The sequence below is a fragment of the Saccopteryx leptura genome, chromosome 1 (assembly GCF_036850995.1).
Source record: "Saccopteryx leptura isolate mSacLep1 chromosome 1, mSacLep1_pri_phased_curated, whole genome shotgun sequence".
NCBI classification, from domain to species: Eukaryota; Metazoa; Chordata; class Mammalia; order Chiroptera; family Emballonuridae; genus Saccopteryx; species Saccopteryx leptura.
Window position 1 is genome coordinate 218,656,657 of NC_089503.1, and position 27,979 is coordinate 218,684,635.

A 27,979-nucleotide genomic window follows, 5' to 3' on the forward strand; every position below is an offset into this window, starting at 1 on the left:
AAGGTGAAAAAATTAAACAAAATTCTTCATTAAAAAGAAAAAAACTAAACAGAACAAGTACTAAATAAATACTTCATTAAAATGATATAAACTCAGTGGTGGGGTTCAAATAATTTAACAACCGACTGCCTGCCCTAATGACCATGTTAAGTATAAAAAAACGATATATTGAAAGATAGTTTATTATTTCATGCATTTAATACTTACATAAGAATAAAAGAGGTACACAAAACTAGATTATATAAGAAAGTTATAAAATATTAATGAAAAAATATTAAATAATACCTAACAGAAAAACAATAAAACTGTCATTTACAGTATTTCCAGTGACAGCTTGTCACCCCCTGGTTGTTTGGCACTTTTTCTCTTTACAGTATATGTTTACTGAAATAACAAACGTGAGGGAATTAAAATGTAGTATTTCATCAAAAGTATAATGAGTTTTAGGAAATGAATAAATATTGGAAGCATAGTTCTGTCACATTTTTTTTCCCTGATGGACGGAATGAACATTACTATAGGCGCTTAGAATACACTGTTGCACAGATGAATGTTAAAAAAGGGTAAGGAATGTAAATTTGTGATCTCCACGTTGGGTAGCTGCCCAGGCGTCCACCTTAGAGAGAACCCGGATTATAAGTGTCACTTTAACAACTGGTTCGCTGAACTCAACAAAAAATTAGGTACTGGTTCTGCTGAACTGGCTGAATTCCACCACTGGATTTACTATAGCTATGTCTGCTCAAAGACTGTATCATAATTACTGTGGGAACACCAAAGCACCTCTACTAAAATCAGATCTAGAGAAAATGCCCATGACTATTTTTTAACATTATACTGGTGATCTCACTTATATGTGAAGTCTAAAAAAAAAATTAAAAAAAAAATAGTTGAACTCATTTTAACAGAAAGTAGAATAGCAAAATAGCAAAATAACAAAACATTAGTGAACAGAATCTGGCAATCAATAATTATTGCTTTTGAATAATAACTGAATAAGCAATTAGGTAGAAAAAGCAGTTGGAAGAATAAAGATTGGAAAAAAAGAAAAAACTATCCAGATCTGCATATGATATGACTGCATTATCTGAAAAGTTCAAAAGAATCAAATGAAAGTGGTTTCTGAACCAGGTAAGCTGAATCTAATGTTAGATAGACAAGACTAGACATAGTAATTCTGAAAAGAAAAAGAAAGAAAGTCAGTAAGGGGAAGAAGCACAGTGTTACGAGTGTTACGAGTATTGAAACACATCAAAAGACCTCAATAATTTAAAAAATTTGACAAGACCTGAAATCACAGAGTAATAGGGAAAAATAGAACATCAAGAAATAGAATCCAAAACACACAGTGGCATCTCAAATCAGAGGAGAAAATTTGGAGTATGTGGTAAATAGCATTGGGACCATGATGTTGTCATATAAAATAAATTTAAATTCATATCATAGTTTATCCTGAAATAAATTCCAAATAAATATTTAAATGTAAATAATAAAACTATAGTAATATCAGAGAACACATGAAGGAATTCCTTTATAATCTATGCTTAGAGAAGACCTTTCCAACTACCAATCAGAAATTCAAGTCATAAAAGAAAATATTCATAAATTTAAAAAACACATTATTTTAAAAATTTCTATAGAACATCAACAAAAAATCCACCATACTTAATGAACTGCTAAAAATATTTATAATATATATCAGAAAATTGATTCCTTAATATAAATATATGTAAAGCTTCTACAAAGTCAGAATAGGCAAAGGGTATGTGCTCAGAAAGGGAAATAAAAGAGATTTAAGAATGATCAAAGTCACTTATAAAAAGCATAACTAAGTTAAAAACACACTGAAAAATACAAGTTGGAACTACATACTGTCAAGTATAATCCATGAGAATTACAAGTTTAAAAGTTAATAACATCCTCTATTAGAAAACACTCATCTGTTGCTGAAAGGAATGTAAAAAATACTTCCCAAAATTATTAATTTCAAAAAGCAAAATATAAAAGATTATAGCTATGTTAGCATTTATATAAAGAAACTGGGATAGGAATATATATTACTATTTATACATATGTCCATAAAGCATCCATAGAAGGAATAATAAAATACTAACAATGATTTCCTATAAGGGTGAGCGGTAGAAAGCATCTAGAAATATGTTAAAGTGGTCTTTTTACTATGTGTATTCTCATAATTTTTTTCATTTTAAATTTATGTGTAGAAGAACATTGCCTCTCAAGCATTTGGCTAAGATAAATGTAAATTACCTATATAAGACGTTAAATATAAAATTTTTAAATATAAAAATATTTAATGTCTTCTATACAGAAAGTTTAGATAATGCTGACATTATATTTCTAAAGCAGCACAAAAAAGTTATGAGTATCACGAAGGTATTCTTATGAAAGACTTATACTTTCGGTAAAAGATATAAAAAATGGAGAGATGAAACTACAAAGAGAACAATGAGAAGTAAAAAGCTAACCAGAAAGCAGCACTGGGTAAGAAAGGGAGGAAAAAAATAATTTCAAAATTGAGGAGCTAGTCATCAATGTCAAATGATGCCGAGATCAAGAGAGAGAAGAATGAAAAAGAGCCACCGGATAGTATAATTAGCTCACTAATTATATTCGGGAGAACATCTTTAATTTATTTGTTCTAAGAGGAGAAGGAGGGGGAGGGGAGAGGGGAGAGGGGGAGAGGGGGAGGGGAGAGGGGGAGGGGAGAGGGGGAGGGGGGAGGGGGAGGGGGAGGGGGAGGGGGAGGGGGAGGGGGGAGGGGAGGAACCAGGAAGCACACTGAAAGGTGAAAGGGGAGAGCAAGTAAAAACACCATTCTAGCAAAAGTCTGACAGAATGAAAAAACAAAGTGAAAACGGAAGTTTTGAAATTCTAACAGCACTTAACAAGGTTACCCAGCTTCGATCTATGATAATTAGAGGAATATAAATATATCAACACAGAGAAGCTAAAACATACTTCCAGAGAGATCCCTCAAAAGAGAGAGAAAAATAACTCCCACCATATTAAAATAATACATACCTTGTTAAAAGAAAACCACAGAAGGTACTCAGTGATTACAACGATAACTAATGACAACAAGTGAAAATAAAACCTTTCAATCAAAACTACTCTCAGCAGTAAGCTAACTATTTCATACTTAATGAAGGGCTGGAACTGAAATTTCATGGTATTCTGGAAACAGGTATCAAGGCAGATCTCAAAAGTAATAGAGGCGCATCATCTAAGGATCTTTTTCACATTAGGAATCCTATTAGAAAGAAAACACTAAAAGGTAATTGAATTTCCCTCAGTTATCTTCATCTCTGTCAGCTCCTGCTACAATAACTTACTCTCTAGAGCAGAGATAACTCAATTCTGTCCAGCAAGCATATGTTATGAATCTCCAAAGCAAACTTGTCTAAATCATTCTGGTCTTCTATCAAAGGTTGGCTGTGGATATGAGCTCTGACAGAAAGCAAACAAATTTATTTTTATCTTTTCAATAATTCACTTCTTCATGCTTTGATGGAAGAAAACATGAGATAAATATTAGAACTGCAGTTATTCATAAAATCAGCTGAAATGGTTTCTATGACTTAAATAAAAACCATTAAGAAAACAGCTATTAGTATATATCAGAATTAGTAAACTATCTGAACTTTCCAGTTGTTTACTTAGTTGTATTTAATAGTTTGAAGTCAAGAGAAAAAAATACTGTTAATCAGATGCTACTTTTAAAATGATCTCACAAATATTATTTTCAACTATTTCATCCTTGAATAGCTTTTGGTAATATGTTTTAGAAAATAAAATACTAGAAAATTCATTTTCAAAAAAAGTATTTACAAATAACTTAAATAGTCCTTACAAGAAAATGTATTGCCTATCTATATTCTAAACCAGAAGTTTAAAACAAAAATGAAGGAAATAAACCTAACTAAAAATAAAGGGCAATAGTATCGCAAATCCTGTGTCTCTTGTTATAATCTACAAAATGCCAAGATCATACAAAACATAAACTAATCTAAATTCAAATGATGAATTTATTTTTCTTCTGAAACGCTTTAATTTAGATTAAACTTCTCCAATGAAGATGACTTGGTTATGCATGACCTTTAAATTTACAATACTAATCACAAAAATGATAGCAATAACAATCACTAGTAGAGTTTACAATGTGTTTTAAACCACATTATAAAATTTTACTGTTCACAATACACCTTTAATTAATGTTTCATTATATCCATTTTATAGAAGGGAAACTAAAAAACTAAGAGAGGATCAATATTTTTTCCTAAGACTCTCCAACTGCTCAATTGTGGAGCCTAGAATCTGAACACATGTTCCAGCTTCATGTTCTTGCTATAACCCTGTTCACGTAGTTTCAAATTTAGATTACCCTTAAAAACCAGAGAAAAATCAAACAATGTAGTCAACAATGCTCCTTGTAATGTTTTTAATATAAAGTATGCTAACCTGTATTTTATAGTTTAAATTGCCTATTCCTTCATTCTGAGATCAGCACTTTTTGGATTAAGGACTCAAAGCTATAATTTGAAAGTCATCAATCACAGCAATTTGAAACACTATTATAAACTGGTCATAGGGTAGAAACTAGTCCTGCCATGGCCTTTCTCAACTTAATCCTTTATATTTCCATTGACAACCAGCATTCCCACTTTTAATCAAAAAAAAAAAAAAGAAGAAAAATTCAAATGTGTAGGCTATAATTAGCATTCATTTACTGAACAATTATTTACTGAGCACCTACTATGCTCACAATCAGAAGGCATATAATGTAAGTCCCAGTATGATTCCAAAAGACTAAGGACCAAAAAGGGCCAATGTGCAACGAGAGTAGAAGATGGATGCCTCAGCTCAAGCAGAGAGAATGAATTTGCTCTTTCTGGCCTTTCTGTGCTGTTCAGGCCCTCACTGATTATGATACCCACTTTCATTGATTAGGGTGATCTTAATTCAGTCTATTTATTCAAATGTTAGACTCTTCAGGAGATCCCCTATGCAGACACATCCAACAATACTATTTCACCAGCCATTTAGACATCCCTTAGCCCAGTCATGGTGACACATAAAATAAACCACATATACATGTACTGTGTTGAGTAGCTTTTTAGTTCTTAGGGTATATAAATAGGAGTGGAATTGCTACGTCATATGGTAATTGTTAAATGTTTACAGAACTACTAAACAGGTTCCATAGCAGCTAAAACGTGTTACATTTCATTAACAGAATATGAGTTTTCCAATGTCACCTTATCCGCTTTTGTTATTACCCATTATTTTTATTTTAGCCACCCTAGTGGGGAGTGAAGGGGTTCTACATTGTGGTTTTGATTTGCATTTCCCTAATAACTAAAGCTACTGAGCATCTTCCATGTGTTTGTTGTCCATTTGTATATCTTCTTTAGAGAAAAGTCTAAGCTGTCTTTTAGTTTTTTATTTGGGTTTTTCTTTCGTTGTTGTTGAGATGAAAGAATTCTTAACATATTCTGAATAATTGACCCAAATGAGATGTAAATTGACAAATAGTGTCTCCCATTCTGAAGGTTATTTTTGTACTTTCTTGACAATGTCTGTTAATGCAGTTTTTAATTTTGATGACATCCAATTATTTTTTTTCTTTTGTTGCTTGTGCTTTTGGTTCTTGTCTAAGAATCCATCTTCATATTTGAAGTCATGAAGATTTACCACTATATTTTCTTCTAAGAGTTGATGTTTAAGCTGTTATATTTGGGTCATTTATCCATTTCAAGTTAACATTGTATATGGTACGAAGTAAGGGGCGATTTTATTTTTTTGCATGTGAGTATCCAGTTGTCTTGGTACCATTTCTCCACTGAAATGTTTTGTCACCCTTACCAAAATTCAGTTGGCTTTCATTTCTGGACTCTCAATTTTATTCCTTTGGGATAATGTCTGCAATTGTGCCAGTACCATAATTATTATACATTTTTAGTATATTTTGAAATCAGGACACAAGTCCTCCAATTTTGTTCTTTGTCTTTTTCTTCTTAAGTAAGAAATGGGTAAGCAGAGAGACAGACTCTTTCATGTACCCCAACTGGGATCCACCCAGCAAGACCCCTGTGGGGCGATGCTCTGCCCATCTGATGCCGTTGCTCAGCAACTGAGCTATTTTAGCGCCTGAGGCAAGGCCATGGGGCCATCCTTAGCACTCGGAGCCAACTAGCTCCAACTGAGCCATGGTGCAGAAGGGGAAGAGAGAGATAGAAAGAAGGGAAAGGGGAGGGATAAAGAAACAGATGGTCACTTCTTTTGTGTGCCCATGACTGGGAATCCATCCTGGAATATTCACAAGCTGGGCTGATGCTCTACCACTGAGCCAACTGGCCAGGGCCTCCTTTTTCTTTCAAGATTGTTTTGGCTACTCAGGGATGATTACAATTCCATATGAATTTTAGGAACACATAATATTTTAAATAATTATTTAGTCTCCATTTCCAGTTAGGTGTAATATTTCATTCACAAATTAAAACTTTTAAGCAACTGAATTATATTCTATGGTCAAATAATCTACTAAAAACAAAGGGCAATGAAAGATGATTAAAAGAGAAAAATAAAAACATTTGTATTGTCACTACTCTGCTATTTGATGCCATGTCAACTTATTATATCAACAAATTGTACTTAACCATGAAATGTAAGGCAAAGAATAAAATAGCACAATAAATTTGGAAAATTAGGCTAATTAATAATTAACTATACATCATGCATCCATTGGTAAAATCAGATTGTCAATAAAGAATCTGAAATATTAACAGTTTGTATACTATAATTCTAAATAAGTACACAAGTGAAGATTATACCAGGACTCTTACTGGTTATTACTGTATTAACTCATATTAATATTTTTAAATGACCAAAACATCTAAAAACAGCAAGCTATGGGTAGATGCTCATAATTTGTTAAAAAGAACTACAGCACCTTTGAAAGTGCTTTCTGCAGTAGACAATGGGCACTGAATTATAAGCATGATACCCTCTGCAGACAAATACATGGCTTAGTGGTTATGAGTAAAGACGTTCTTAAAAAAAAAAAAAAAAAAGGTCAAACTACCTCCCCTTCATATAAATACAATTTAGTAAAGTTTTCTAAGTAAGTAACTATAAAATAATAGATGTAAGATTTATTTTATTCTTTAATATTATCCTGCTATGTTATTATAACCATAAGGTTCATTAAATCCAATGGTAATTTGCCCAACTTATAATTCTGTATAACTGTTTATGCCTGCACTTAGGGAGAGAATACAGTATCTATCAAATTTTATACATCATTACAAATAAGCTAGTCTGACATCCTAAGGAAAAAACTTAAATCAATAGATTAATCAGGCCCTGGCCGGTTGGCTCAGTGGTAGAGCGTCGGCCTGGCGTGCAGGAGTCCCGGGTTCGATTCCCGGCCAGGGCACACAGGAGAAGCGCCCATCTGCTTCTCCACCCCTCCCCCTCTCCTTCTTCTCTGTCTCTCTCTTCCCCTCCCGCAGCCAAGGCTCTATCGGAGCAAAAAGTTGTTCCGGGCGCTGAGGATGGCTCCATGGCCTCTGTCTCAGGCGCTAGAATGGCTCTGGTTGTAACAGAGCAACGCTCCAGATGGGCAGAGCATTGCCCCCTGGTGGGCGTGCCGGGTGGATCACGGTCGGGCGCATGCGGGAGTCTGTCTGACTGCCTCCCGTTTCCAACTTCAGAAAAGTACAAAAAAAAAATAGATCAATCACACATCTGATATGTCAGATTTATATTCAGATTAACACTTAAGATTAATATTAGGATTCAGTAACAAAGAAAACCATTCATAGTACATAACTGCCAAACCCAGCCTATAAAATGGCATTTTAAAAAAATTAAAACTATGTGGATGTCTTATGTTTTATGAGTGAAGAAACACAAGTGAACAGAGAAGTCCAACAAATTTTCCAGCAGCTGGAAATGCTAATAATGAAGAGAAATCATGCAGAGAAGTTGGCTGCCAAACAAGATTTACAATGAATACAGAAAGTCATGTAAAAGTATCAAGAAATTTTCAGTTTTCATTGATGATCATAAATTTAATTTGAAGAATGTATGAATAAATACATATAATCTTAAATGCTCTACAAGATGAGAAAATAGTCTAGTGTTAGCTCCAAAACAACAAAATCTTTTTTTAACTTTAACATAGATTTGCTTTTATTCTGATAAAGGTTAATTTATATGAAATATTGTACATGAAAAAGGCAACAGCATTTTTCATTAACTAGACCAATAAAGCACTGTTGAGAATAAATGAATACCCTATGAGTAATTCCTATTAAAAAGAAAACTGGTTGGAGAAATTTATTCATCTCTGTATAACAGAACTCTGACACAAGTATTTTCTTTATTCTATAACTTGCAATTTCAACTCTTAGAACTTAAACATATACATTATAATATGCACACATGAAATCATACTGGCTTATTTCATTTAACATAGTGCTCTCCAGATGCTATCAGCAAAAGTAAGATTTCCTTCTGTTTATGGCTGAGTAGTATTCCAATGTGTAATTTACCATCACTCTTTTATCTACTCATCCACTGATGGACATATGGGCTGTTTCTAGATCTTGGCTACTGTAAATAATGCTGAAATGAACATAAGGGTGCATATATTCTATCAAATTAGTGTTTCAGGTTTCTTCAGATACAGTCCCAGAAGTGGGATCTCTGGGTCATAATGCAGTTCCATTTTAAATTTTTTGAAAACAGTTCCACACTGTTTTCTACAGTAGCTGCACCAATCTGCATTTTCACTAACAACGCACATGGATTCCTCCCTTTTTTGACAGTTTTTTAACTATTTGACAATCAGTAGTCAGTTCTCATCCACACTGTCTGTAGAGTTCTGAAAGCAGTAACAGGTTCATTGGTAATCCATGCATAAAGCTTGTTTGGCGATCCTTCCTCCTGCTTACATCTGGACAGCACACAGAAATGATCTGCGACACTCCTTATTCCACAGGCCAGACAGCTTGGCGACCCCGGGGTCAGCACACACATTGAGAGTTCCCATCTCCTTCAGGGCAAACTTCTGTATCTCTTTGAGAGCTGGAGAGCCATGCTTCTTGAAGTTTAATCTATAGATGCTGTGAATGTTGATGGTATGTCTATTCTCTGATCAGTACATCATTGATGGCAGAACAGCCCTTCCTCTCACCATCCTAACTGCAGGATCCATTTTACTGGGTCTGGATTAGAAAGCAAGAGTATGAGGTGTCCTGGGCGAAGGAAAGTAACATGGCAAGTACAGCTTCCAGGTCCTCTGGGGGCAAAAGAAGGAGGATTTATCTGAACATTCTATAGACTGAACCCTTATCAGATATAAGATTTGCAAATATGTTCTTCCACTCTGTAAGTTGTCTTTTTTTCTTTCTTCATAGTACTTTTTTTTGTATTCTTCCGAAGTGAGAAGCAGGGAGAGGCAGATAGACTCCTGCATGCACCCTACTGAGATCCACCCGGCATGCCCACCAGGGGGCGATGCTCTGCCCATCTGGGGTGTTGCTCCACTGCAGCCGGAGTCATTCTAGTGCCTGAGGCGGAGGCCATGGAGCCATCCTCAGCACCTGGGGCCAACTTTGCTGCAATGGAACCTTGGCTGTGGGAGAGGAAAAGAGAGAGAGAGAGGAAGGAGAGGGGGAAGGGTAGAGAAGCAGATGGGTGCTTCTCCTGTGTGCTCTGACTGGGAATCAAACCTGGGACTTCCACACTCTACCACTGAGCCAACCAGCCAGGGTCTTCATAGTACTTTTTTAGTGATAATTTTTGAATCCCAAACACTGGTTAATTTTGACAAAGTATAATTTATCTTTTCTTTGGTTGCAGCTATCAGTTTTAAAATCTGGAAGGCAGAAGTAGTACTGTGCCTATGACAAACAGGAGCTTAGCATGGGCAGGTAGTAATTCAGGTTTAGAATATCCCAAATAATTTGTTTTTTACCTTTTTAAATACACTCTAGTATGTAATCTCTCATTTTCTCCCTAAATTTTAGTTCTCATTTATTTAAAAACCCATTTTTTAAAACAAAGGTTTTAAACAATAGTTTTATTTCTTCAGTTACATTCTAAACATTGACAACATTCATGTATTAGTTATAATTACAAGGTATAGTTTTGAATCCTATATTTTAAAAATTAGATAATATAGATATTAAAATGAATTCTCAGTTCTCCATAAAGTGTACATATGCCTGTTTACTTACTTATTCGTTAATTGTTGGACAGTGAGATGTTTTCTAATATATTTTTATTATAACTGCCATAACCTGACAACTTTACAGATATCATTATTTTTCTTCTTAATCTACACTTAAAATTCTAGATAAATATTAATTCAATGAAAGGTCTCATTTCAAAAAGCTATCCAAAAGAATCTTGCTCGAGTTATATAAGTAACATATATATTCAATTTTCCTACTACCTTACTAACCTTCCAGGTAGGAAAAGACTTTTAATAATTTTGTCATTTTAATTTGTACTTTTTCATTACTGACAAGTGGTACATTTTTAGTCTCCACATTTTCCTCACTTATTTATTAAAATCTCCATAATCTCAAAATTTATATTATATATTTAAATATCAATACCCCATATTTCATTCAATAATTTTATTTCCACTTTTGATGTTTGTTATTTTAGTAATATAAATATTGACAATGGTAAATTTATAAACCTATTCCTTTGAAATTGTCTGATACTTTAAAATTCCAGAAAATCATCCTCTTCAGAAATCTAAAAAGTTCATTATGCTGTGTTCTGCTACCTTATTCCTAATATAATTTCCACATTTAACTTTCATAGAGTTAATCATGCCTTACTGAACATCTTACAATATAGCCTAGTACATTTATTTATCTTTTCTAATGAGACTAAGAATAACTTGAGTCCCTGAAAATCCCTAATGGGAATCTTACAGAGTATTAGAGACTCTATAATATAGAGGGTTTATTTTGTTTATTTAACATAGGAAAAAGTCTGTATATATAATCTTAATATCATATTAGGCCAATTAGAAGCACTCAATAAATTTTAAAGTTAGAATTACTGCATGCCATATTAATTTGTTCATAATCCAATAAAGTATAAATAGCAAAACTTGAACAAACAATGAAAGACAAATCCCTAAATGAAAATATGTTTAAAAAAACACACAACAGATGAGACCACTGCTGCCCTGAGATTAGTATTCATATCCTGACTTCTTTTAATTACTTAAAAAGTAATGGAACTAATAAGCATTCAAATAAACAAGAAAAAAGGAGAAAACTATATGTAAGAGGAAAGAAAAATATATTTATCAAAATATCTAAATGCATTAGAAATCAATCATTAGCAGGAATTAATTCAATAAATTAAGTCTAAGACTTGGGTCTCTAAAAACATCAAGAAAAGCTAATCCATTAATGACATTAGTATTTAACACCAAAAAGAAAGTCAACATCACTAATAAACAATTTTTAAAAACCCCTTAAACAGTTATAACTGGTTACATTTTAAAATGACCTCAACCTGGTAGTTTATCTATATAAGGGAATCTAAAATATTTATTAACATAAAGTATTAATTCTATAGATTCCATAAAAATATATAGCATTAATCAATGATGAAAAAGTAAAATAGAAAATTCAGCAACCACCTGGAGAAATGCAAACCAACAAAACGTAGATTACAAAATTATATACTGGAGTACTTTTCATACCATAAGAATGAAAAGGATAAAAAAACATGTTTACTAATAATGAGAGCCTAGCATTATAATTTATAGAAATATATTATTATACAAAAATACTATAGGTTACCATGCAAAGCAATAAAAAATGACAAGCTCTATATATGCTGACATTAAGAAGCCATTTTAAGTTAAATAAAAGCAAAATGCAAAACTGTGTGTATACTATGCATCCATCTGTGTAAAAGCGGACATGGCATATTTGTATTCCCTGGATAGTTTATCTCTAAGAGGAAAAAGAGTAAAAAACACTGATAATGCTAGTTCCCCTGGGACAAGGCCACAGGGAGTTTTTCCTATAAATTTTTTCATAGTTAGAAATATACATATATTAACTTTTTTTTTTAATTTAAAAATCTCAGAGGGATGTTGTCATCTTAGTAGAATACACAAAAGATCAAGAAACTTGCTCCACTCCTAACAATGACAGAATGCAAAAGATATAAAAGAATTAAACTCCAGAAAATAACCATCTCTTCTCGGAAGAGAACAGATCACCAGGTGTTTTCATTCCCAGAACTACAGCTTGGATGAACCTTGGAAACATTATGCCAAATTAATAAAGCAAATCACAAAACTTCATACATTGTATGAAATGGACAGAATAGACGGATCTGCAGAGACAAAAAGCAGATCAGTGGTAGCCAGGGCCGGGGAAAATGGAGAGGGACAACAGGTAGAGGGTTTCTTCTGGGGGTGATAAAAACTTTACAAAACTTGGATAGCTGCACAGTTCCGAGACTACTACATTGAAGCAGCTGAATTGTGTTGTGTGAATTATAGCTCATTAAATTTGTTTCAAGTTTCTCATACTGTAGTTTTAACTTCTCTATTAACTTTGGTTTAATTCAAAATGAAAAAGAAAAAACTAAAGAGACTTAATGATTGTAATGTGTAGTCCCTAAATGTATCCTTGTCAGAACAAGTAGCTGAAAAATGATTTTTTAACTTAAGAAAAATCAGGATTATAGACTAGGTATTAACAGACATTAGTGAATTGCTATTACATATTTTTACAAATGGTAATAATGTAATTATACAGAAAAATGTCCTGTTTCAGAGATTCATATTAAAGTATTATGTGGTCAATTACTACAAAGTCTATAATTTACTTTAAAACACTTTTGAAAAAAAATCAAGCACATGTGGCAAAACGTTAGTTGTTGAATCCAGATGATAGGTACTCATTCGTTAGACTCCCTTTGACATTTAATTATTTAAACATCCATAATACAATTAAAACAATATATAAAACTCCCAAAATGTTGTATTAGCTTAATGATTATGTGACGAGCAATAAGAAAAAAATATCAATGAAACACAACAGAGTCATTTGAAATAGCTCTAACAAACATCAGATTGCAATATATGATAAAGAAAGCTTGGTACATATGATTTTGGAGAAACTGACTAATGCATTAAGAGAAATCAGGTTAGAGTATCTCAGACAATATAAAGAAAAAATGTCTCATACTTTAAAAATTAAAGATTAAGCCTGTAAAAAAATTAAAAATTAAATCCATTAAAAGATCTAGAAAATATAGTAAAATATTTAAATGAACTTGAAATGAGAAAAAATAAACTTATTAAACCTAAAAGTAATAAAAGCAATGATAAAGGAAAACCTTTTAATTGGATAATATTAAAATCTGAATGACTATAAATGTATAATAAAAAGTAAACTGTGGGGAAAAGTATTGCAACAAATAAAGCAAGGTTAATACCTTTAAAATATAAAGCCATTTTACAAATCACTAAAAATACCGTAAACATTTATTTTGCATGAGCAATGAAAACAAATAGATATTAAAAAAAAGTAAACTCAATCATAATGAATGAATGTTGTGAGCTCACTCATGATAAACATAATGCAGACTTTAAAACAGTATGCTTTTATTTGTCAAACTGAAAATTATTCAATTACAGAGAGTAATGAATGAGGAAAGATTATGAAATTAAAAGTTTTGAGAAGAAATCTGTCAATATGTATTAAGATAGTCAAAAGAACTCATACTCTGATACCATATTTTCACTTAAATGAACTTAGCCCACCTAAAAATTGAGAAATTCAAATAAAGATTTATGAACACCGATATTCCTTAAGGCATTATTTGTAAAAGTAAAATGTACAGGATTTAAGTTACCTAAAAATAGAAGATAGTAAAATTAATTGTTACATGTTTATATTGTGAAATAACACAGCTATTACAAATCATGTTTTCAAAAAATTTCATGAGCGGCAGATTGTCCACACTATATTATTTTAATGTCAGATTTTTTAAAAAGCATCCTTATAATTCTAATTTGGTAAGTGGTATTATCAGTGAACAAGTAAGCGTATCTATATTTTAAAAAGACAATTAGGTTATATGGGACCTATGTACTACTTTTGCAATTTGTTATAACTTTATTTTAAATGGATGATTTTTGTTCTTTATATTGTTCATTATTTAATAAGCTTTCTATTAATGAATCACTTTTATAATTAGGAAAATATACATTTATTATAAAGAAAGAAAAACAATCAATTAAAAACAATTCATCTTCATTAAATCTAAAATTAAAGTTTAGGTCTCTAACATTTGTCAATATACTTTACACTCCTTCAGAACATTCAAGCATATGTTGAATCATATATTATTTCAACAGCAAAACATTTTATGATACCATGAAGTCTACAGAGGTTATGAGGACAAGAGACTGGATTACTGTTCAGAGACCTGAGTTCTGTTTTAAAATCATTGATTTAATAGCTACATGACCAAGGCCAATCACATTTGCTCACTCTATCCTGCATACTTCACAAAGCTATTTTGGCGGTGAACTAAAAAAATGTGTATTAAGTTACTTATTAGATGAGATGATGTTAGAGAAGCCACATAGCAAAATGGTCATAACTTTATATCAGACTACTTGATCTAAAATCTAGCTTCATCATATATTAGCTGTATGCTGCCTAGAACAAACCATTTAACCTATTTCAAGTTTCTTTCTCTCTCAAACTGAAAAGATGATAACAATATTACCTTAAAGAACTGTTATAAAGATTTAGTTTATATTTAAGAGCTCAGAATTAGTGATGCTATACGAATGTTTGTTAATTTTTAAAAATTTTAAAGTACTTAACTGACAAAAAAGGTTCACATTTTACTGAAAAATATTGTTTGCTAATGTGAAAAATATTTATCTAAAAAAATATATTCATAGATTGCTTATAGATTTTGTTTTAAGTGTAAGAAGGGGAGATAGTGAGACAGAATCCCTCATGTACCCTGACCAGAATCCACCTGGCGACCCCATCTAAGGTCTATGCTTGAGTACTGAGCTATTTTTAGCACCCAGGGTCAACACTCAGATCAATTGAGCCACTGGCTAAGGGAAAGGAAGAGGGAGAGAAGAGTGAAAGGGAGTGGGGGAGAAGCAGATGGTCACTTCTCTTGAATGCTCTGACTGGGAATCGAACCCAAGATGTCCATACACTGAGGGTCAAGGCTCTATCCACTGAGACAACCAGCCAGGGCCTCAACTGCTTTATTAAGAATTAATCAAGTGCATTCGTGGCCTTTTGTTCATAAATAAATAAGACTTTAAATTACTTCAAATAAGCTCACTAGACAACTAGTTTTCTATTCTATTGAAGTTAATAACCATATGCCTGACCAGGCGGTGGCGCAGTGGATAGAGCGTTGGACTGGGATGTGGAAGGACCCAGGTTCGAGACCCCGAGGTCGCCAGCTTGAGCGCGGGCTCATCTGGCTTGAGAAAAAAAAAAAAAAAGCTCACCAGCTTGGACCCAGGGTCGCTGGCTCCAGCAAGGGGTTACTCAGTCTGCTTAAAGCCCGTGGTCAAGGCACATATGAGAAAGCAATCAATGAACAACTAAGAAGTCGCAACGCGCAACGAAAAACTAATGATTGATGCTTCTCATCTCTCTACTCCTGTCTATCCCTCTCTCTGACTCTGTCTCTGTAAAAAAAAAAAACAACCAAAAACAAAAAAAAAACCATATAATAAATTTTATAGTATAGTAGTTGACATTCAAAGCAACAACAGTCATAAGAACATAAAGAAATTCTTATTGAAGTGGATTTTAACTTATATAGATTCCTAAAATTTAAATTATTTTGTGATAGTCAATCACGTTTTACAGTTGTATCACGTTAGTTTAAATAAACCAAATTGCAATAGACAAATTTTGTAACAAAAAGATTGTCATGAGTTGTATACACCCATACATACACCATATTTACAAGATAGGGTCCAATGTTTTACACAATATACATTTTAAATAAACATTCTGTTTACCGCAGTAAGATTAAAAATAAAGTTAAGATGAACGCCTAATCAGAGATCTTGTGACATTCTATGAACCTCTAAATAAATCAAAAGCAGAAGATGTCAAGGATACTCCTCTCCAAAGATAATCATGAAATGAACTAAGGAGATGTGCCTTTCAGATCTACAGTCATCAATCCCTTGATAATAAATGAAACAAGTCAGCTACTTTACAACCACAAATGGTATATTAAATAGATGACATCTCTTTTTTGCAGGAGGAAGTAACTAGCAGTAGATAAAATCCAGATATATTATTAAAGAATGCACAGCATAAATTCAAGGCTGAATACAGATAACCTTTAGAATATAAGCTGTCTAGGAAAAAATATGCTTCATCTTGTAGAGTATTATTTAAGATTTAAGAGCAATATAGTCAGATATATATTAAACATGAACATGCCTCAATCAATTGGATTTTGTGGCATAAACAAAGGGAATTCTTTTTTCTGTGAAAATAAGACTAGTAAAGATAAAAATATATGGTTGCTCTCTTAAAAGTGACTCGTGTGGAAGAGCTGAACAAATCTATTTTCTCCACTAAAAATTTAAGTAATAATAATTTTTTGGAAGTTGCTTTTTATAAAATATTCCATTATCATGCTTTATAATATTATAATATTACAAATCTCAAAGCAAGGTAAGAACTAAAATGAAAAACTAGATAAAGTATAAAATTAAATAGCTCAAAATAAAGCTGTTGTATGTGCCAGAAATAAATCCCCTTTACACATTCTAAGAAATCTAATGAATGTGAATCAAAACATGGATTAGTGATAAAGAAACAAACTGTCTGCATCTGAATTCTAGTTGTAACTCTGGGCTATTTCCTTCTAATGCTGTTTTCTCATTTAGAAAGTGAGAGACAATAATATGATAGTACTACCTCCCAGCTTTACTGCAAGGATTAAGTTAGTGAAAATTTATAAGAATTCCCTAACAGTTCCTAACAGATCATGACTCATACTACATAGCTACTATTGTCACCGTCATACCTCAGTTAAATAACAAATACATTTTAAAATATCCCCTAATTTGGGGGGTTTTTTTGTTTGTTTGTTTGTTCTGTGTGTATTTTTCTGAAGTTAGAAACTGGGAGGCAGTCAGACAGACTCCCACATGCACCCGACTGGGATCCACCCTGCATGCCCACCAGGGGGCGATGCTCTGCCCATCTGGGGAGTCACTCTGTTGCAACCAGAGCCATTCTAGCACCTGAGGCAGAGGTCATAGAACCATCCTCAGTGCCCTGACCAACTTTGCTCCAATGGAGCCTCGGCTGCAGGAAGGAAAGAGAGAGATAGAGAGGAAGGAGAGGGGGAGGGGTGGAAAAGCAGATGGGCACTTCTCCTGTGTGCCCTCGCCGGGAATCGAACCTGGGACTCCTCCTGCACACCAGGCCGACGCTCTACCACTGAGCCAACCAGCCAGGGCCAAAATATCCCTTAATTTTTAAGAGCAGTATATATGTACTGTTTGGTTCAAATCAGTTCTCTTGCATAATACAGTGTTTAAAAGTATTTTCTAAAGTCCACGTTACTTCCTTCCTCATTCTCTCATTCATACACATAGAACACCACCGCAATCTCTAAATAATCAAATAAAAAGAATGAACTGCAATTTCAATCCAGAGTTACAAAGTAACTTCATAGTCAATTAGTAAGGACACCAAGAAATAGGGTCTGGGTTAGTCTGGAGGGCTGCAAAGGAATTTTTTTTCCTCCTTTTAATTCCAACTGGAAAGAGGGGTGGGGGGTACAGAAGCTCTTGTATTACTCTTATAACTTTCCTATAAGTCTCAAATTATGTCATAATAAAAAACTGATTCATTCTCATTCTCTCTCTCCCCCTCCCTCCCACCTCTTTCTCTCTCTCTCTCTCTCTCTCTCTCTCACACACACACACACACACACACACACACACACACACACACGCAATGAACAAGATACACTGTCCAGCATGGAATGATTTTCCAGTACTTTATATTTTGTTTTGTATTAATAAGATTTTATATTCCAAATATTATCTGTGCATTTCTTACAGAATTTGACTCCAATTTTCTTTGTGTAAATCGTATGCAGGCTATATTTGTTTCTATTCTTACCTGGCTAATACTTGTTACTTAAATTAAAAGCTATTATATTTTTTGCTTATTTATTATATATCCAATAATCTTACTAAAGTTCCTATTAGTTATTGTAGATTTTCCTAGGTCATAGCATTAAATATAAAAGTAATTTCTTCTTTTCAAGAATTTATATTAATTATTTTGTACTTACAAGAACATCAAAATATTAAATAATAATAGCAGACAATACTTTTATCCTGATTTTAATAGAAATAGCTTTAACCATTTAAAATGTTCAGTAAACAGTCTTTATCATATTCAGGTTGTTTTTTTATATACTTTTTTCTCAGAGTCTTATTAGGGCTATCTGCTAAAATCCAAAATATGCCTTTTTTTATATTTACTGATATCTTCACATAATTTTTCCATTTTGTTTTGATATAATTTAATAGGTACACATTTTAATATTAAACCATATTTGAATTCCAGAAAAAAAATTCTAAGTTTCCATAGTATATCATTCCTTTATTACATTGTTGGAGGATGTTGGTTCAAGTTCCAATTAGAACTATGTACCCATATTCTTTTCTTTTTTTTTTTTTTTTTGGTGAAAGAGAATGAGAAAGATAGAGAGAATGAGAAAGAGCGAGAATGAGAGACAGAATGAGAACAAAGGGAAGAGACAGGACAGACGGAGAGATGGTGAGAAGCATCAGCTCGCAGTTGCTCTCTCTTTAGTTGTACATTTATTGCTTTTTGTATGTGATCAACCCTCTGGTTCAAGCTGGGCCAAAGTCCCCTTGGTCAAGCCAACGCCCTTTAGGCTCAAGTCACTAATCTTGGGCATTTCAAACCAGCGACCTCTGGGCTCAAGCTGGCAACCTCTGGGATCAGGTGGAGGATGTCCTTCTCAAGCCTGTAAGCCCCTGTTCAAGCCTATGAGCTCATGCTCAAGCCAGTGACCTCAGGGCTTCAAATCGGCAAGCTCAGCATTGCAGGTGGCGGTTTTATCTACTGCACCGCCACAGGTCAGGCCGTACCCATATTCTTAAGTACAATGGATCTTTTAGAGTTTTATTTTTCCAGTACTTTTTTCATGTTATGATGGTCATATGAAATACACTGGGGATATTTCCATCTTTTTTAATGTACCAGAAAAATATCAGCAACATCTGAATTAACTGCTCATAACATGTTAGAATGAACCCAGGTGGTGCTTTTTATTATTTTCTAATTCTTAGCAAATATTCTTATCAAACTTTCTAGTTCATCTTAGGTATGAAATTTGTTAATTTACCAAGCTACAACAACACCAATAACTTAACAATTAACATTTGTTTCATGTGTTCAGGTACACTGCTGAGATAAGCAGCTGTCCCAGGAGGGGTCTGTCACTTGGTGCCCCTGTGAGCATCCAGAAAGAAAGCTAGCTGTATGCTCTCTCATTTCCTCTGCCACACAGATTAGCGTGCTCTCAAACTGCATGCTAAGGGTCAAGAAACTGCATGCCTGTGTCTAGCTTCTCTCTAGAAACCTACAAGATTTTATCTCTTCCTTACGGGATTCATTTCCAGTTAACTAGCTCAGTTTTGCCCAGGGAGGACAAATGTCCACTAATTTACGTTACTGGAAGACTATCAACTTCAACACCCAACTCACATGGTTAAGATCAGTTCTCTCAAATACAGAAGCTGCTACAAGAAATCTGTAGGTAAACTAGAGAGGGCTAGAAAGACTTGTACTAGTCTTCCCAGAATCCCCCGTGATTCTCTCACAATTTAAGTCTTAACTTTTTGATGACCTGTTTGCTTATATTTATACAATACTGATATTTTACGTATGCAGTGGTGATGTCCTCACAACAACCACATGTGTAACCTACCTCAAATTCTGCGTGTCTGTGAATGTCCTCTGCTCGCTGCCTGCTCAGGATAAATTCAGCTTCATTTGCTACTCTTACTAGATGATCCTTCATTGTCTGGCTCAGCAACCTATAAAGAGATGGACATTATTGAATAAATATATGTATCCACATACATCAGATATGATTATTTACTGTTAACTAGGAAGGAAAGAATGTTTCCTCTCCTATCTGACATCACATCTAATAAAGTATCATCACTTTCCACTAAATCGGTGCTTTTCAACGGGTGTGCCACAAAATATTTTAAAACATGCAATAACTGACTAGTTAGGGCCACTGACCTCTTTTCCTTTAGACTGACAAATTTAAAAAAATGACAACAGTCAACACACAATAGCCATCCAGTGTGAATTAATCAAAATTATGTGTGTTTTTGGGGTCAGATTGTCAAAACCTGTACTTTTTGGTGTGCCACAGAATTTCAGTCATTAGTTTATGTGTGCCATGGGATGGAAAAGGCTGGAATTCATCGCTGCACTGCATAACTGAGGAATGTAACGACAAAATGTTTTCTTTTTGGCAAGCGCAGATTGGCTTTTATGAAACTAGCTATGAAACAAAAGCGACTAAAAATGCTTAATGAAATTTATGTTTCAATCTTTTTAAAAAATATTAGTGAGTTTCCAAGGCAGGTAAGATTTAGAAGTCAAGATCCTAGAGAAGAAAGAACTCAAAACCCATTTGGCCTGACTTTTCCCACGGAAGTACTTGCTCTTCACAGGAGGGCACAGAAAAACTAAGCAGAACTGTGTCAGTCTTACAGAGCTAGGGACACAAACATTGAAGTTTACAACCTGTCAAGGTCAACAGGTTCAGTCAACTACCCAAGCTTACAGAAGGAACCCAGATATACCTTCGAAAATGAGAACTAGACCAGGCCTCAAATATACGAAAGCAAACCTTCACACAACATTATGGTGATTTATACTCAGATTTGCTAGATACTCAAAAAAGCTAAATTTTTTTGCAGACTCTGAGAAGGCGGGGAGAAAAAGAGACCTCATAAGGTCTCAGTCAGAACTGCTCTATAACAACCAATCACAACACAAATGACCAACCAATCAGAACAGTATGATTTGGAGCAATCAAGAGCACACATTTGGACTCATTTGCATAAAACTGGAACACCTGGGAACGTGTAGGAGCTGTCTATATAAAAGGCGCCCCTCCTTTGTCTCAGTGGAGCACACCTTCTGTATTCACCAGCGACTGCATTGCCCAGTTTGCAAACGGTTTCACCTGAATAAAGTCTCCTTTTCTGTACCTCTTTGGGAGTTTTGGTTTATAAAGGAAGCAAGTTTTAACCTACATATATCATTTATATATAGAAAGCAAACAGATTTAATAACAATTATTGACTTGGGGTGGTGAACACACAATACAACTTACAGATGATGCATAATAGAATTGTACACCTGAAACCTATCTAATTTTATTAACCAAAGTCACCCCAATAAACTCAATAAAAATTTTAAAAATAAACAGTCTAGGGGAGAAGCTGCAGTGAGTGAGCTGCCAGTCCTCCTGCACTGTGCTCCTACCATCTGCATCCACCCTCATATGAGAGTTCCTAGGATTGAAACCGGACCAATAGGATGGAGACTTTCCCTGCCTAATCGGAGCTACATAGCTATGGCCTCATTTGCACCCTTATTAATCAATGAGAGCAGCAATCAGACTGTGAGAATTTGGCAGGAGCAGGAACTTCTCTTGTAGAGAATCACCCACCTAACCTTGAACTCTCTATGACTGGATTGGGGACCTTTAGTTAAAAGCCCTGAGTGTTATGTCTCTTGGATGCAAACACCAAGAAGCTGTGAGTGAGTGACCTCTGTGCAGACACAAAGGAACACATGTGAATGGGCTTTAGAAAATTAGCCTAGAGGTTCTAGATGCCCCTTCTTTTGTGCTTGTTAATTAGCAAAAGAAAATAAAGTACTGTACTGACAAAAATTACCCCTTTCTCCATGTCAGCAAGAAGTCCATTCGTCATTCTTTCCCCTTGTCACCTGATCTCCCTCCCCTGTGATCCTGTTACCTCTGTTCTGCTTCTGATCAATAAAAGCTGAGGGAGAAGGAGATTCAGGTTTGCCTCTCTTGACTGCCTCTCCCTCTTCTCTTGACAACAGATTGTGTCTTAAGCAAGTTTGTCCATGGGACACTGGTAGTTCCCCACGGGTGGGAGGACTACACTCTCTCTATAAGTCAGCCTCCCTCTTTCTACGGAGTGCACTCTCAGTGTCCACCAGAGACTGTTTTCCTGCCCCAGTTGTAAGGCCAGAGCCAGAGCTGATGCCAGCAGGAGCTGTGACACTGGCGCGAAGGGGACCTGGGCTGCGAAAGCAGAGCTGGGCCCCCCAAGCCCCTCGCCCAAGCTGTGCAACAGCCACCGGGACCGTACTGAGCTCTGTCCATGCTGAGCGAGCTCACGGCCATCCTGTTCCACAGCTGTGCTGCAACCATGTTTGTGCTGTTGGCACTGAATCAACTCTCTTCCCTTCCCTGCACCCTGTATTGGGAACTCCTGTAGGCACTGAACTGGTGACAACAACCTTTGGTTGACATGACGCTGTACAAAGAAAGGATTCACAAAGGGCAGGACGAAGCAGGACAGTGTGAGATTTGATCACACTACTCAGAATGATATGCAGTTTAAAACTTCTGAGTTGTTTGTATCAGAATTTTCCATTTGAAATTTCTAGACCATATCTGACCACGGCTAATTAAAACCATGGATAAAGAAGGAATCAACTGCGCCTTGATTAATATAAGGAAATAATGGCTTTAAGAAACCAAATTTAGAAAAATAAGCACTTCAAATGATAAATGAACCAGAGACATAGACATTCAGAGCTTTGAGATTCTACATTTGCATGTTCCTAAGAATACAGCTTATAACCAGGTGTAACAGATAGAAAGTTACTAAGTATTTTTTAACACTTATGATCACAAACTTGATCTAATTGACATATTATATAGCACTATATCCACTAAGTGAAAAATAAACATTCTTTCAGGTAAACATGGAATATATAGAAAACCAGGCAAAATGTGGAATAACAAATCTGTAATAAACTTCAAAGGAAATCATACAAAATATGTCTTCTGTCACAGAAGAACTAAACAAGAAAAAATAACAAAACAGAACACTCTGAGCGAAGAGATTCTCAGATGGCATCCAACTTTCCCAACTGTCTCTTAGCCTCTACAGAAGTCAACACAATGTCTTAACTATGATTTTTGGGTAACATTAGTTTTTTCTACAGCTATTAAATGGTACACATTCAGGCATTACAGATAAAAGCAATCCCTGGTGTAATTTTAAAACTGCTAATGAATAACTTCCTATGACTCTACAGATAGAGAAGGCAAAGGCAGATGTGAAATACTGGTTTGTGCTTTTTAGTTTCTCTCTAGAGATCAAAAACCACACCATGAATTTAACATCAATAATATATTGCCTCACAGCACTCAAACCTTAATTGAATTGATCAGTCAATGGCACATCATCTTCAAACAAGTTAGAAAAACTTTACAGTTATTCTAGTCTCCTCCTTCTTCTCTACCACCTTCCTCCAGGCTCCTAATCAGCCAGCAGATATTGTCAGTTTTTCCTCTGTAGAATTTCCAGATTTAATGCATGCTCTCTGTTTCACAGCCAATGTCCTAAAAATCAAACCTTAATCATTGCATCTACATATAACTGAAAAAGTCTTCTGAGTACTTACTCTGATCTTTTAACATCTTTCACCACAATTCTCTGCCTTCTAAATTATCTATCCGTCAAAGATCTATCCACCAGTTTATACTATTATAAAGGTGAGACTAAGCACTAGAGCTGTTTCCTTACAGTGTAGTTGGGGAGAAAGAGAATACTATAAGGTCCTTTCCAGCTGTAAACTCTACGTGCTGTGCTGAGATCTCCAATAAGACAAGATCTTGTATGATCCCATCTGATTGAGTCTGACCTGGACAGAATCTGGGACTTGCTTCTAGGAAGAGAATACATAGCAAAGGCAACAGAACAGTCATTCTTTAATTAAGGTTACTCTGCACAGCAAAGATGATGGGATAGTCACTCCTGGGAATGTTACATTACAAAGCTCCACCTTAGCAGACTGAAGACTCTTCTGCCAGCCCTGAAAAGATAAACCGGCATGTTGTGAGAGCCATCTTATGAGAGAACCACGTGATGAGGAGATACGGACAGCCATTAGGAGTTGGCTGTTGGTGACAGCCTACAGGAAAATGGAAACCTCAGCCCTATGAGTGAAAGGAAGTGAATTATGCCCACGACCACATAAGATTAGAAGAAGATTCCAAGCTCCACAGAGGAACACACCTTGGCCAGCACCATTACTGCAAACTTGTGAAACTCTACATAGAGGATCCAGCTGAACTATGCCTAAACATCTGACCTACAGACATTGTAAGATGGTGAGTGTCGTTGTTTTAAGCTGCAACCTTTGTGTTAATGTGTTATGCAGCAACAGATCAGTAACAGAAGTACAAACACAACATAAAACATATATGTGCCATCTACAGATGATGTACTGCAGAATTGTGCGCCTGAAACCTGTATGATTTTGTGAACCACTGTCACCCCAATAATTTAAAAAAAGAAAAAAAATACATGTCTAACATAGTTCTGTAGAGGCAAAATCATTGAGCTTCCCAAGATGAAAAAAGCATCAATAGAGCAAGATCATGAAGATGAGACTTAAGTAAAGGGCAAACAACAGGAGAGAAAGGTCACTGTTCACAGTACTGGAAAAACAGTTACGAGGAGGAAAAACTGTATGTTATATTTTGAAGGGACCAAACAACCTTTCCTACCATTTATTTTTCAAGATGGACAGATAGATTACAGATTGACAGATCAATCGATATACATAATATTCATCCTTAATGTTATTTTCTTCTGATGCTTTAGTATAAAATTATTGTAAAAAATCATGCAAGGATTCAAAGGTCCCAACCCGTTCCATTTTTAAGATAAGCCACCACCATTAAGAGTTTATGTTCCTGTCCTTACATTGTAGAAACATATATAATATCTGTATATGTGTATGTATATATATACACAGTCGTTATGTATGTGTATATATATATGTATATATGTGCTTGTGTGTAAAAATATTTTTAACACTTGCATTAATACATTTAATATAGTATGAATGAGCCATACTATACAAACCAGTTCATTTTACTTAATGGTATGCAATTATCATACAGAGGATTTCTGTGGACGGAATAGACCATAATTCATTAAACTAGTTCCTTATTCAGAGATCATTCATTCTTTCCTTCTTGACCCTGACAACTAAAATCATGACTATTTATCTAGTTACTGAAAGTAGAAATAAGTCATATTTGACTCTTCCTTCTTTGACATCCAGCAGACTAAATACTGTCCATTCTATCTCTGCAATAACTCTAAAAGCTGTTTCTATAATATTTTCCAGTGCCCCTCAGGCACTCAGCATCATGGCTTCAATTACTACAATAGTCTCCAATCAAACTTCTTTCCAATAGTATTATTAGTCTAGCCAATGTTCCACAGGGTCATTTTTCTAAAATGAAAATCTTATCATCACTTTATACTTTTAAAAAATGTTAACTACCTTCCCACAATGCACAGAAGAGTTAACAATTTAGGATGGCTTAGAAACCAGGTTCACTTTTGCTGCTCCTTTATTCTCTAAGACTGCTTTTTTCAAACATTATACACTGTACTTTTACACCTCTTTGCATCTGTTCCTACTAGTCTCTCAGCCAGGAATGACCTCACTTCTAATTCCATCTTGCCTATCTTATTCACCCTTCAAAGCAAAACTCAAGAGTCAACTAAATAAAACCTTTTCTGATCCTACATCTGTTTCCCTCCACAGAACTAATCCCCTACCAAGGTGCATATGCCTTTTTTGTGGTACTTATTACATTGTATCATTCTGTATGACACCATCTCAATTATGTATTTACAAATCTGTCTTCCATTCCAAATTGCATCTACCTTGCATAATGTATTCGTACAGTCCCAGACCATAGAACAGTGCCTAATCACTGCTGGGGACCCAGCAATGCTTTTAAAAAAAATAAAACTTTTTTAAAATTTTATTTTAGAGAGAGAGAAAGGAAAGGAGGGATAGAAGGAAGAGAGAAAGAGTGAGAGAGAGAGAGAGAGATTTGTTGTTTCACTTATCTATGCAGTCACTGGCAGATTCTTGTACGTGTGTGACCGAGGATCAAATCCACAACCTTGGTGTATCGGGACAACACTAACCAACCAGCTACATGGCTAGGGCCAAAAATAAACTTCTAACACTAGCTTATGCCAGGCAATTCTAGACTACCATATGTGAGAAATACAAAGATGCATAAAACTATCAACGGAGAGTGTACAGTCTAATACAAGAAGTCAGGACTATATACAAATAGTAGGGTAACCATATAGTCCTCAAAACATTTCATTCTCTTATCTTCCTCAACATGAAATACAGCTTCCCTGATTTTCCTACTTAGAAGCTGCTTCTTCACTGTCTCCTCTCATGTATTACCTCTAAATGTTGAGGCATCCCAGAGCTCAGTTCTGTGCCCTTCCCTCTATCTAAATTATATAGTTCACCCTTTGACCTTTCAATCCACCTATTGCTGCTGATTCCTGTATCTACTCTCAGTTCTCAACTCACACAGCCAACTATCCAACTACAATTTTCACTTAAGATACCCATGGGCAGTTGAAATTTAAAATTTCCCAACAGAACTCTTGAATCTGCCTATCTACCTCAATAAAACCTCTTCCTATCCCTACTTCATTTTTTTCTCACTTCTATTAACTAAATCCACTTAAATTAACCCTAATCTAATTTTTTATTTATTGTCCCCTCACCTTAAAATCCAATTCATGAAGTTAAGTTCTACTGCTTTAACTCTTGAATGTATCACATATATGTCTATGCTTCTCTCCATCAGCACAGCTATTACATAAGTCTAGGCCATCTTCATCTTCTGCTTGAAATATTTCAGTAGTATCTTCATTGATTATCTGTATCCATTCTTCCCCATACACTGACTCTAACACTATTCATTCTTTTAAAAATGTATGTTATGGGAAAGGGGAAACTGGATATCCACAGGCAAAAAAATAAAGTTGGATCCTTACTTTACACCATGTAGAAAAAAATAACACAAATGAATAAATATCTAAATGTAGTATTTATAACTATAAAACTCTTAGAAAAAACATAGGGCAAAATTTTCATAACCTTTGATTTGGCAGTGATTTCTCAGATATAAAACCAAGAGCACATACAACAAATTAAAAAGAAAACACAAATTAGATCACATCAAAATATAAAACTTCTGTGAATCAACAGATATAATCAACAAAAGAAAATGGTATTTCATGGAATGGGAGAAAATATTTGCAAATCATCCCTGATAAGGGGTTACTATCCCAAGTATACAAAAATCTCCTACAACTCAATAACAAAAAATAAACAGTTGATTCAAAACTGAGCAAAGTATTGAACAGATATTTCTCTGAAGAAGATATACAAACGGCTAATAAGAACTAGAAAAGATACTCAAAATCACTAATTATTAGGGAAATGCAAATCAAAACCATGAGATACCACCTCACACCCATTAGAATGCCTACTATCAAAAAAAACCCCATAAAATTAGTAGTGGCAAGAATATAGAGAAATTGAAACCATTATTCACTACTGGTAGGAGTATAAAAATATGTAGCTGTTAAAGAAAACAGAACAGGGGTTCCTCAAAAAATTAATACATGATCCATATAAAATACAGATCACATTTTATATGGATCATATATAGATATTTTATGGATCCTATT

General features: G+C 34.6%; 1 protein-coding gene across 6 annotated transcripts in view; it reads right to left on the reverse strand.

Moving 5' to 3' along the window:
• LRBA (LPS responsive beige-like anchor protein) overlaps positions 1 to 27,979 on the reverse strand; it is a 629,646-nt gene that overhangs the window by 368,936 nt on the left and 232,731 nt on the right. For all 6 annotated transcript variants that reach the window (XM_066386366.1, XM_066386375.1, XM_066386349.1 and 3 more), the window contains exon 36: positions 20,077 to 20,185. In XM_066386366.1, coding sequence (XP_066242463.1) covers positions 20,077 to 20,185 — 109 coding nt within the window. The remainder of the gene's footprint in view (positions 1 to 20,076; positions 20,186 to 27,979) is intronic.